The following is a 12,290-nucleotide window of genomic DNA, read 5'->3' on the forward strand; positions in this document are numbered from 1 at the left end:
CAGTGCAGAAGAGTTCCTTTTTCTCCACATCCTCGCCAACATTTGTTGTTGCTAGTTTTTTTAATATGTGCCATTCTCACTGGTGTGAGATGGTATCTCATGGTAGTTTTGATTTGCATTTCCCTGATTGCAAGTGATGTTGAACATTTTTTCATATGTCTGTTGGCCATTTGCATTTCCTCTTCAGAGAAGTTTCTTTTTAGCTCTTCTGCCCATTTTTTGACTGGATTATTTTCTCTGTTGTTGTTGAGTCTCATCAGCTCTTTGCAGATTTTTGTGATCAGTCCTTTATCATTAGTGTTGGGTGCAAAAATGTTCTCCCAGTTGGTGGGGTTTCTCTTTGTTTTTGTTATTGTCTCTTTTGCTGTGCAGAAGCTCTTTAATTTGATGTAGTCCCAGCTGTTTATCTTTGCCTTCACTATCACTGCTTTGGGTGATGTGATAAGACACATTCTTGATCCAAAGGCTAAGACTTCATGAGCAGAGTTGAGATCTCAGTATATAGGTCACAAGATACAGAAGGTTCTAGTCTGCCAGATCCTTGCTGATTTTCTTCTACTTTTCTCCTCTCCTCTCAAATAGTAAAAAATGGGAGCCCTCTTCTCTGCTCGGCTTCCCTCCCCACAAAAGAAAGGGATTTATGTGGGATTTTCCTATATTAGCTGATGATACTTTAAATAATCCTTTAAAATCTCTTCTCTGAAAGTAGTTGTACATTCTGACATCTGTAGGTGAATTTATATCTTCTATATCTAAAAAAATTCTGAGACTTAAGATTTGAGGAAGGCTTATTACTCTGTGTTTCTGTTACCTGTATAGTAGATGAAATATTTAGTCTTTTCTCTTTTTAATGCTGTTTTTACCAAGTGGTTACTTTTCTGAATAATTAGAAACTGTTTAGTAAGTACTTAAGTTATATCCTCTGGTGTTTAATCCCACCAAGAGATTAGCCTGCAGGAGGTATGCTTTGAATGTAGACTTGCTGGTTGAAAAAAAGACCAAATACAAACAGTAGCTGTTTGATCATTATCTTTCTTCAAGGGTGATCACAGTATTAGACCTTCTGTAGTTAAAATTAGCTTATGGTAGAGAGATGTTCATCTCTTCCTTTTTACATCTTGGTTTCTTTCAGCTTCTCAACAAATTACACTTCACTCGAGTGATACTTTATTGGCTCAAATGTGTGCAGACCTTTTGGTGGCCAAGAAAATGACTGTATATATGCTTTAAGTGGAAATGATTTATTTATAATTAGTTTTCCTAAAAGCATAAGTACGTAAGGGTTTCTGTTTCCTATCAAAACTACCTAACTGCCAACAGCATCAGCCATGACCTAATTTTTGGCATGCAAAGATGGTTTTCCAGCAGCTAGATTCACAAAGTAATGGAATGTTCGTGCTTGTGAAAGTGCCTTCTTTGGCATCCAAGGATCCCTAAAATTCATTTGGAGACTACTACAGAAGAACCTGTGATTTAGCAACTCTCCTCAACTGGAGCTTCGAGCTTGCAACTGGAATACCTTTTTTCTAATTCAGGCACTTCCTGAATCCTTCCTACGATAAAGGAGAAGCGCCATCCAGTCACTTGCCAACATTCTTTTCCTGGTCATTCACCAACCTGAAGGAGTGTTCACTCTCTTATTCTGTTCCAGAGGAAGCTAGGTCTTTGGAAGTTACTTTAATTTACAGGCTCTAATGTTACTTATTTTACTAAGACTATTTGACCAATAAGAGAAATTCATTAGTGTCTGCAGTTAATTAACTCTTAACTTCAGTTCTTGATCTCTGTTAGTGAAATAACATTGGCCTTATGAGGAGGTACTCAAGCTTCCTAATGTGGTTGGGATGAAGTGTAAGGAATCACTGAACTCTGAGATTCAGGGTATGTGCATGATCCTTACTCCAGTATTTGAATAACTGTGATTCCTGGATCCTACCCCAAGACTACAGTTAGGGTCTGTTTGGGCTCTAATCAGCAGTATAATTCCTCATGTGACTCAGGAATTCTGACCATAATGGAGTAGTTGGGATGGCTTCCTGCTGTTCTAATAGAAGCACTTATTCTTGGGTTTAGTTATTGCTGAATTATTTTCTCACCTTCTGAAACTTACCTGTTGGTTGCAGGTCATTCTTCCCTATTGAATATAGGTACTTAGAAAACAATCACTAATATTAGGCAGCCAGGTTTAGGAAGAAAATTTGAAGATACTAAGTAGAAAGACAGCCTTTCTGTTATGGCAAAATAGCTTTTCTTACTACCTCAGCAGCTTTAACTACAGCTTCAATTACGGTAGTCTTTGATTTCCTTCTGCTTATAGAAATCCAGTGGAGTTCATATACCATTTAGCCCTTTCACCCTTGTATCTGCTGCAAAGTTCTTCCTTCATCTCACCACGTTGTGCTGCTTTCCTTCTCCCCAGATACTGATTCCTGTGGAGCTCTAGTGTGTGATGGTCTCTGGACACTGGCTGTGGCCTAGATTATCATCTATTTTTCTTGTCTTCTGCTTTCCAAATACCATATGTAGGTGTTTGAGGGAATGGGTTCTTGGGTTATTCCCCAGGGGTAGGGTTAAGTCTTTTGGACTTAAACCATGTGAGTGGCCTGAAAGGAATGGTCATGCCTGGAGAAGGTGCCACCCAGTATCAAGTAAACAATTACCTTCAGGCAGTTTGGACCCAGGTAAGTAACTGCTACATGTCTCTCCATTGTACCTTTCTGGTAAGGATTAGAAGAAATATGACAAGGAATGCAGGCCAGACCTTTGGATTTATAGCATAATGCAGATTGTTTGTATTTTTCCTGCTTTTGTTGCATTTTAGTATTTCCCAGCACATTGTAAGTGCTCAGTAAATGTTCATTGTTGGAATTATTACTAATATTATTATTTAGAATTTAGTATGAGAGGTTAGAGTGGAGATTTTTCAGTTGGGATAGAATATACTCTAAAAATATTTATTTTTAAAAAGTTTATAGATACTTACTATAAGGCTGTAAAGATATTGCCTCTATTTAAAACAGAGTTAATCCTCTCTGTGCCTAAAATTAATATAGCAGTGTGACTTTGGTAATTGCTTTCAGTTTAAGAGGTCAGTAAGTAGGGCTGTTTCTTATTAACTTGTTAGGGCACTGTGAAATGCTTTGCCTGCCCGGGACCCACTCCAGTGGACTAAGCAGTTAGAAATTAAAACAGGAAGATTACTGATGAATCATTCCTTCTATACTGTAGCTGAATTTCTGATTGTGTACATTCAGTTGTGTTTGTAAATTCTTAATTTTTTTTCATTTTATTTTTTAATATCCTATGAGAAGCTTCCCCACTTGAGTTATGAGACTGGTATGGACACTCTTCATGGTACTTAACATGGGTTTTCCTTTTTTAAATCATACTGCATGATCCTTAAGTAGTTCTTGCTTTTCCTGGGTAGAAGTACCTTCTAAACGTTTATACAGAATCATTTTTATTTTCTTACAGTTGAGTTGGCAATGATCATGGACCGTTTATATGGTGGTGTCTGCTACGCTGGCATTGATACGGACCCAGAGCTGAAGTACCCCAAAGGTGCTGGCCGTGTAGCGTTCTCCAATCAGCAGAGTTACATTGCAGCCATCAGCGCTCGCTTTGTGCAGCTCCAACACAATGACATTGACAAACGGGTAAGCAACTGCTTGGGGTCTAATCGCTATGGGAAAGAAATGAAATTTTTTTTGTGAACCCCTTCATGAATGAGGAGCTCTACCTTGCAAGGCTTTAATCCAGGAATCCATCTAGGCTGGCTAAAAAAGAGCACCTGTGGTATTTAAGGCGTTAATGGACCTTCTGCCTCACTCATCCTCAGGGTGACATTACACTTATGAAAATAACTCTGCAGAATTTAGCATACCAAACCAACATTCAAAGGATGACAGTGCATTAACTAAGGTTAAGAACAGGTGACCACATAGTGCTCTTAAAATAAACAAACTTGGACTAACATTTTACTGTAAATGGTCAGGAGTATACTAGTATTCTGAACTTCTGTTTTCTCTCAAAATTGCAAGATCACACATGGTTCCAATCATTGGCACCAAATAGTTCCTGTCTCTACTGTCCTCTCTTCACCTCTCCACTGTTTAACTGCTCATACCATATATGCATATGCATTACCTACCTCTTTGCTCACTGAGATACCTGCCTGATCTCTAGAGGAATTAAAATTTGCTACATCTGATCAAAAGAGGGGCACAGGAGAGAGTTGCAGGGAATTGATATGTTTATTTGGTTTTACAGAAATGAGTTTAAATCTCTTAAATCCCGACTCTTCCCACTGTTTGGAAGCACGGGGAATAGTAGGAACTAATCTGGCACCTACATCAATAGATTAAAAGAGCAAGTAGGAAAATAGCATCTAGTCTTGTTCATTTCTCTGCGCAATTGCACAGTGACTATTAAGGCTTCCAGCAAAGGATGAATGTTCTTTGGATACATGCCGCACTAAAGTAAAGTAGTAAATATGTTCTATTATGAAATTTCACCTATGCTCTACAGTTATCTCTGATTAATTTTGTATAGCAGATTAAAGTTTCTTAAGATGTGAAGGTTTCACCAGTTGCAGTAGGATGAGTGTGGAGTTCAGAGCTAGAACAAATTTCGATATATTAAAATCTCTGCTATCTCAGTCACTGGTGCCAGGAAAATTAATGCCCTGGGCCCTCATCTATAGCTCCCTCCTGGGGACGGTGTGAAAATGAAATGGGGTTTGAAGATTGAACAGCCAGAACCTTACCACAGTGGATAGATATATGAGTTGCACTTGCTGGTTAACAATATTCATCTCACTACAGATGCACTTAATGCCGATGTTAATATTACATAACTTGAATTTTATCAGTTCTTTGTTCACGATGCAGTAAAAAGGTACACTGGTTAGTGAAAAGAGCTGTGGCCCCAACCAAGTCAGATGTCTGGGACTAGATCTGGTCCTGTTCCCCATGGGCTCAACAACTTTGAGCAAGTCACTTAAATTCTGAGCTTCATTGTGTAATGAGAGCAGTGGTAATTGCCTGTGTATCCCACAAGACTGAGAATACCAAAAGAGCTACAGAAAACACACACACACAAACACACGCACACACATGCGCAATATATATAATGTGACACTGTGTATTGTAGTGGGAATGTTATAGTCACAAGAATGCCACCTCCATCCATGTGGTTTCAAAAAGGGACATGTCACTTCCTTTGGTGCTCTGGGATGAGAGTTATCTAAGTGAGAGAATTAGAAATCAGTGAAAGTGGTGGAGTCCCCACTCTCCCCTGCCTCCCAGCAACATCTTCATGCTTTGTTTACTCTGACCTATATGAAGGCCATTTTCTTTATTATGAGAGAGAGAAGCCAGCTTCCATGTTGATTTGGGCTCCTTTTTAACTGTTTTTTTTTTTCTGTGAACATTATGCTCCTTCCCCCAAACTGTTATTCTTCTTGTTTCTTTTTTGATTGAACATCACCAACCTCATCTTATTTTTTCTGTGGCATCTTGAGCCTCTGTTAACTACACGCTTCACAGGTGTTCTTTTAGGTTCGTAATTGTCTATTTATTCATCTTTCTTCCAAAGCTTAAATTGATCTTCTCCAGAGAGATCCCCCCATGTATAAGCCCATTTGTATTTCCTTTGGTAATGCCCTTTTTCTTTCTCAGAAAGAAAAGAATGTCTGCAGAAAATCTGCTGGGAATTCTTCTTTCCTGAATTACCTCTCCAAGATTTTAGCAAGGATCTCCCAGCTAAGATTTTTAAACTTGCTGTCCTAAAATTAGGGGCAGATGCCCACATATGCTCACAGTCCGTTTTCCTTGCTATCAACTCTGAGATGCAACAAGCTTTCACTTTCCTTCTGGTTAGCCTAAACTTGCCTTTAAACCAAGACCTTGATTATTTTGAATGCATTGGTCTGTATTATCTTTCTGATCAAATGAGCCTCCTTTGCAGTATGCATTGTTATAAATGCAGATTCAACAGAATCAGGATAGGTGGCATTTTAAGGAGCACTTGCTTCCTGTTTGCAGCCCCACTCCGTTAGCTTTTGGCCCATGTGACACATGGGAGAGGGCCACCTGCAGCACAACAGTGGCTGGAACTAGGAAAGTTCTAGAGCTGTTTAAAGTGTGGGTTCTCAGGTTGTACCCGCCCTAAATAAAGTATTGGAGGTACATGAGGAAGAATTTGACCAGAATATTTCCTTTACCTTTTTTATATTCAACCAACTTTCTTCAAAAAGATAACTCTTATGAGAATCTATATATATTATTGATATTATTCTTCCTCTTCTTCCTTATTCACCCCCTCTCTTTCACCTTCTCCATTTTAAATGAAACGATTTATGGAGAAAATAAACCTCTATTGTCTTGATATCTTCTTGCCATCTTAGAGATCTTTTGGTTTGCCTATAAATATAAAATAAGATATGACAATATGCAACATTTATAGGGACAGTGAAACCTATAACTTTGGCACTTAGAGCTCTGCCTTTTTTTCACTCAGTCATATGTCACCATATTTAAGTAAGAGATAGTTTTTTTGTTTGTTTCTTTTTGTTTTATGGAATATTACTCAGCAATCAAAAAAGATAAATTGATGCAATTTGCAGCAACATGGATGGAGCTGGAAGGGATCATGCTCAGTGAAATAAGCCAGAAAGAAAAAGAAAAATACTAGACGGTCTCACTCATAGCAGGAATTTAGAAAACCTAAATAAGGGACCAGGAAAAAGACTAATTATAATTACTAACAGCTTTATTGAGACTGTAATTCACATATCATACAAACAGTGAATTTGAAGTGGACTATTCAGTTGTTTTTATTATACTTACAGAATCATGCAACCATCACCACAGTATATTTTAAGAAGTATTTCAATGTGCATTGTTTAAGATGATCCATTGGGTAATAGCCCTGTTAGAAGAAGACAATACAGCATATGTCCCAAATACTTTCACTCATTATAGAGGCACATTATAGAGGGAATCCTCTAGACTGTACTCTTCAATGTCACAGGAACAAGATAGTTCCAGGATATAGTTCTGACCATTGCTATAGCTGTAATTAAGATCCCCCAAGAATAAATGATTCACAAATTTTTAAAGATTTATTTATTTATGCATACAGGAACTGGGGTTTAGTACAGAGATGCAGGGGGTGAGAGGATTCACCAGAGACAGAGTGGGGAGCAGAACAGGCAAAGCTACTGAAATACACTGCTGAGGGGAGCAGCAGGCAAGACAGGAGAGGTCTACTGGGCTATGTGGGTAGCTCCATGGCCGGGGATCAAACTCATGCTGCAGTGGCGGTGGATAGCTTCATAAGTTGCATCGGCGGTGGATAGCTTCATAAGTTGCATCTTAACCCCTTGCGCCACCAGGGAGGCCCCACAAATTTTTAGATGTGGCATATCTAGCAATGGCAGGACTAACAGAGGTAGAAGGGACTTCCAATGGTAACTCCTTAGAGAGCTGCCATGATCTTGACTCCTCTACCTGTGCCCAGAAGTCTAAATGGGAGTGGTGGCATGGGATGGTACTCAGTAAATGTTTAAAATAAATTAGGAGGCTGTATGGAAAGCAGGAACTAGAAGCAGCCATGAGAGGTTGTCAAGGATAGTGGAGACTCACTGTCATCTCTGACCTGGACATTTCAAGTCGCCTCTCCATTAGTCTCCCCAATTCAACTTTAGCCCATCTCCATTCTTAAATGGTTCTTTGAAATCATGATCTTGAATCATGTCTTCCTCTCCTTTAAAACTTTTGATGATGTTCTACTACCATTAGGATGCAGGCCAAAATATTTAATTAACATTGCCTACATGGGGCCTCCCCGGTGGCGCAGCGGTTGAGCGCTGGGTTGCGAAGCTGCCCACAGCCTCTGCTGCACCGGTTCGATCCCCAGCTGCTCCCCGGCCACCGGAGGAGGGTCCCACATGGCGCGCAGACCTTTCCTGCCGCCTGCTGCTCCCCTCAGCAGTGTACTTCCGTCCTTCTGCCTGCTCTGCTCCCTGCTCTGGCTCTGGTGAATTCTCTCACCCTCCCGTGCTTCTGACTGTACCCAGTGCTTGCATAAATAAATAAATAAATAAATAAATAAATAAATAAATAAATAAATAAATAAATAACATAGCCTACATGGCCCTTCATGTACTTTATGCTTCTGCCTTAATTCTCCCTTCTTTATCTTAAGTCAGTCATAACTGGCATTTTTCTCTATTTTTTCAGGGTCATCATACATACTGTTTCCTCTGCCTGCCTAACACCCTCTTTTCCTTCAAGTCTTAGCTTCAGTGATGCTTTCATATCTGCCACAGATCATTGTCATAATACCAGTTATCATTCCTTTGTGGTAATAAATATCTCTATAATGAAGTAATGCTTTGTTTTAATGTCCATCTACCCAGTTAAACTGTACAATCCATGAGGGCAGTGACTCTTTGTCTTTTTATATTAGCTAATGTAGTCTCAATCAATACTTGACATACTTGACACAGAGTGGATGCACATTAAGGACTTATTTTTGAATGAATGAATGAGAGAGTTGTGGAGTGAATACTCATTAAGAGGTGGCCCATGTAGAAAACCCTTATGTCCCAACCACTGACATATCCAGTGTCCACCAGAGGGTACTTTGCATAGCTTTCCTTTTCCACCTAGTTAAAAATACTCACTTGAGTAATAGGATTGAGTTTTGCTGTTTACAATATCAGAATGTGTTCTTTGACACTTACAGTACATTAAAGCTGGACTTAACCCTTAAGGTGTGACCTGATATTTTCTCCTTTATTCTGCAATAGAGGACAATCTAGGAGAGGTTCAGAACCCTCAAGACAATGAAATCCTTCTTCCATAGACCTAGGTTAGAAACCTCTGATTTAGATTATAGGTCCCTTAGTGTGTTTTATATATACTTCAGTATTTCACATAACTTTCCAGATGAACATGTACTGTAAAGAGCAGGGAACATCTGGAGTTTGTTATCAGGATTTTCTAATATGTTTGTAGTTCATTTTGAACATTAACCAAATGAGCTGAAATTTTCCTTTGCTCTTTTTGCAGTTGTTTTGCTTTTGATTTTCACTTTTATGTTGTCTTCATATAAAACCTTTTTAAGTCAGTGTTAGTCAATGCAGTTCCACTGGGTTATCATATTTAGTGAAATGTTTAGCGTTTTCAGTGTCATAATGATGCTTGTTACCAAGCATTATTATTATGAATGACACAAATGCAACTCATGCCTCATTTTTTTAATTTAAAGGAAAAATTATTAACATCCGGAAATAAATATTTTTAAAGTTTACATTTTATGTAAGCTTTATTTAATATCTTATGACTAATGTTCACCAGCTATAAGCAACTGGTAATTTGTCCCTGTGTTGGCAATATTGAGGTTGTATGATACCCAACACACTATTTCTTCTGCCTTGACATTCATGAGACATGTGATCCACTCTCATAGGTAACAGAGACTTCCTGGAACACTAATAGGGTGGTGCTTTTATGGGACTTCACCATCAGTATCTAAGGAGTGAAATGGACATGCCTACTCCTATCCTCACTACACAGGGAACCATGGGTGACTTCACTATAGTCTCTACTATAATGTAAAACTTTGCTATAAAGTTAAAAAAAAAGTGGCCTGACTTAGAAATTGGTAGATCTGAATCTACACCCTAGCACTTCTCCCAGTCATGATGTAATATTGGACAAGGCTTGATTTTATTTTCCCATTGTAGTAAGAATACCAGCTTAACTCTCTCACAGTTTATTGAACAGATAAATAATGACAGATAAAGAATTGCTTTAGAAAATTATTAGACTATACAAATGTTGAATTGTAATATTGCTGAACCTAACCTATTTAAACTGTACTCTTACCTAACTATGTGTTCAAGGGTATTTGTTGACTCTTTTTGTTCTTCTCATTTAAAGTGCCTACTGAGTATCACTAAGAAGCTCTAATATAAAGATAATGAACTATTTCAAGTTGACACTAAAAAAAAAAAAAAAAAATTAACATAAAGTGCCAATCTGCCAACATGCTGGTTGGATATTAATCAAGACACATAAAGAGAGAATCTTAAATTCCTTTTATAGATGTAAACAACTGGATGCACTTTCCATTTACAAAATGGAAAAGTTTTTTTTTTTCTTTAATCTAGAAAGGTGTTTTTACCAATAGTTTTTTCTAGTAATGAAAAAATCTTGATCCTGAAATTCACTAGCTTAGGATGAAATTGCTTATGTTCCTTTGAACAGTATTTCTGTGAAAAACTGGAACAGCTTAAAGTATTTAAGTACAATAAGGGCAAAAGAGGGCACCTGTACTCATTCTGTCTGTTTTAATGGTATTTTTAGAAGTGATGCCAAATGAACACTTAAGATGTGAAAGCTCTGCTAAATTCAGCTTTCTTTATAACTCAAGTCTAGGTCACTTACGTATGAAAGATTTTTGTAGTGTGAAAAATGAGATCATTAGAAAATGGGTAATTTTTCTCATGGCCATTTTCTACCCTTTTGTCTACTCTATGTGTTCCTAAAAAAAATTTGCAAGGTTAGAATCAGTTGAACCTTTTTGTCCAACAAAAACATGTGATTTGATTGATATGAATGATTTCTTTATGAAAATCTGAGAGGAATTCCCCACAACTATTTTTCAGCACAACTTGGTTATGTTGTCTCCTAAAAATTTGTTGTAAGGTGTTTATAACTCAAAATGCATCAATTTAGAGATTGGTTATAGTTTCCCAACTCAGCCCATAAAGACATGTTTAGTAGTAGAAAGGATACTAGACTAGATTCATACAACCTGGGGCTTAGTCTTGACTGTACTACTCATTATATAGCTTGAGTGTGGGTGTAAGTAAAGTGCTATTGAAAACTGTAAGGCACTCAGTTAATGTACATTAGCACTATCAACACATTGATTTACATGAAAGCATGAATGACTAATATTTGAGCTTTACTGGAAGATGGCTATTAGGCAGTCTAGTTGGAATTTCACATGATAAAAGGAGTTAAATATTTCAGGCAAGATAAGGATAAAATTGATTGGCTAAATGAGTAGGAACCCTCAGTAGGCAAGCCTTCCCTGACCAAGACTATCTCTAAAATTAGTCCTCCTAAAAGATCATTTCTTAAATTGTTCTCTGTGACACCTTTAGGATTTTAATATCTATCTTACAAAAAAAAACTTTTTCTGAGTCAAATGAGTTCAGAAATATTTTCTTGAGGACATTAAATAGGCTGGCTCATTCTAGCACTTCTTAGAATCTTTTATATACCAGCCTTCATTGTGAAAGTCCAAGAAGGAGACAGTACACAATTTTTCAAATTTTTTGATCATGAAATTCTTCTAAACTGTGCCATCTCTTGGAAGTAATGCTCAAGGAAACCCAGTTGGGAATATATATGTTTTCTCGGCTTCTTTTCTCCTCTCATGCTCAAATTCAGAAACTTAATAAGCAGTTGATTGCTTTTTCCCTTCCTCAGTTCCTTTTCTCTAAGTGTTCCTGCACCACTACATTGTTTCTTTTGTGTGTGTGGTTCTTGTGATGAAAAAACATGAAATCTGCCTTCTTAACACTTTCTAAGTGTACAGTACAATAAAGTTAACTATAAGTACAATATTGTATGGCAGATCTTTAAGAACTTCTTCATTTTTGCATAACTGAAATTTTATACTCTCTGAGCTCACCCCAGCCCCAACCCCTGGTGAACACCATTCTCTGTATGAATTTGACTACCTTAGGCACCTCATATACAGGCAATGATGCAATTTTGGCCTTCTCAAACCAGCTGGTTCCAATTAGCATAATGTCCATAAGGTTCATCTATGTTGTTACATAAGACAAAATTTCCTTCTTTTAAAAAAGTAAATAATATTCCATTGTCTGTGTATTCCACATTCTCTTTATCCATCTGTGGATAGGTGTTTAGGTTTCTTCCCCACTTTGGCTATTGTGAATAATTCTACAAGGAACGTTACAGTGCAAATATCTCTTCAAGATCCTGATTTCAATTCTTTTGAAAAAACACCCAAAAGTCAGGTTGCTGGGATGTATCTTTTATCTGCAGAGGGTTGAGTGGGGCAGGGAGACATTGGTTAAGGCATCGAAGGTTGCTATTCCCTTTAGGATTTATAGTTCTAGTGTTTTGATAACTTGAGCTTATGTACTGTATCTTTCTAGCATATCCACCTCTATAAAGATGGGAAGATAGTTTTGAAATCAATATGCTATTGACAAATAATATTCCTTTGACTCTGTTTTT

The 12,290-nt window shown here is 37.6% G+C and overlaps 1 protein-coding gene across 1 annotated transcript in view; it reads left to right on the plus strand.

Annotated features, from left to right (window-relative positions):
* The window catches only part of CPEB3 (cytoplasmic polyadenylation element binding protein 3), a 183,862-nt gene that overhangs the window by 153,058 nt on the left and 18,514 nt on the right, over window positions 1–12,290 (plus strand). Inside the window, 1 exon segment of the mRNA XM_037497586.2 lies at window positions 3,475–3,656. Coding sequence (XP_037353483.1) covers window positions 3,475–3,656 — 182 coding nt within the window.

Source organism: Talpa occidentalis, unplaced genomic scaffold (assembly GCF_014898055.3).
Source record: "Talpa occidentalis isolate TD23 unplaced genomic scaffold, MPIMG_talOcc4v2.1 talOcc4.8, whole genome shotgun sequence".
NCBI classification, from domain to species: Eukaryota; Metazoa; Chordata; class Mammalia; order Eulipotyphla; family Talpidae; genus Talpa; species Talpa occidentalis.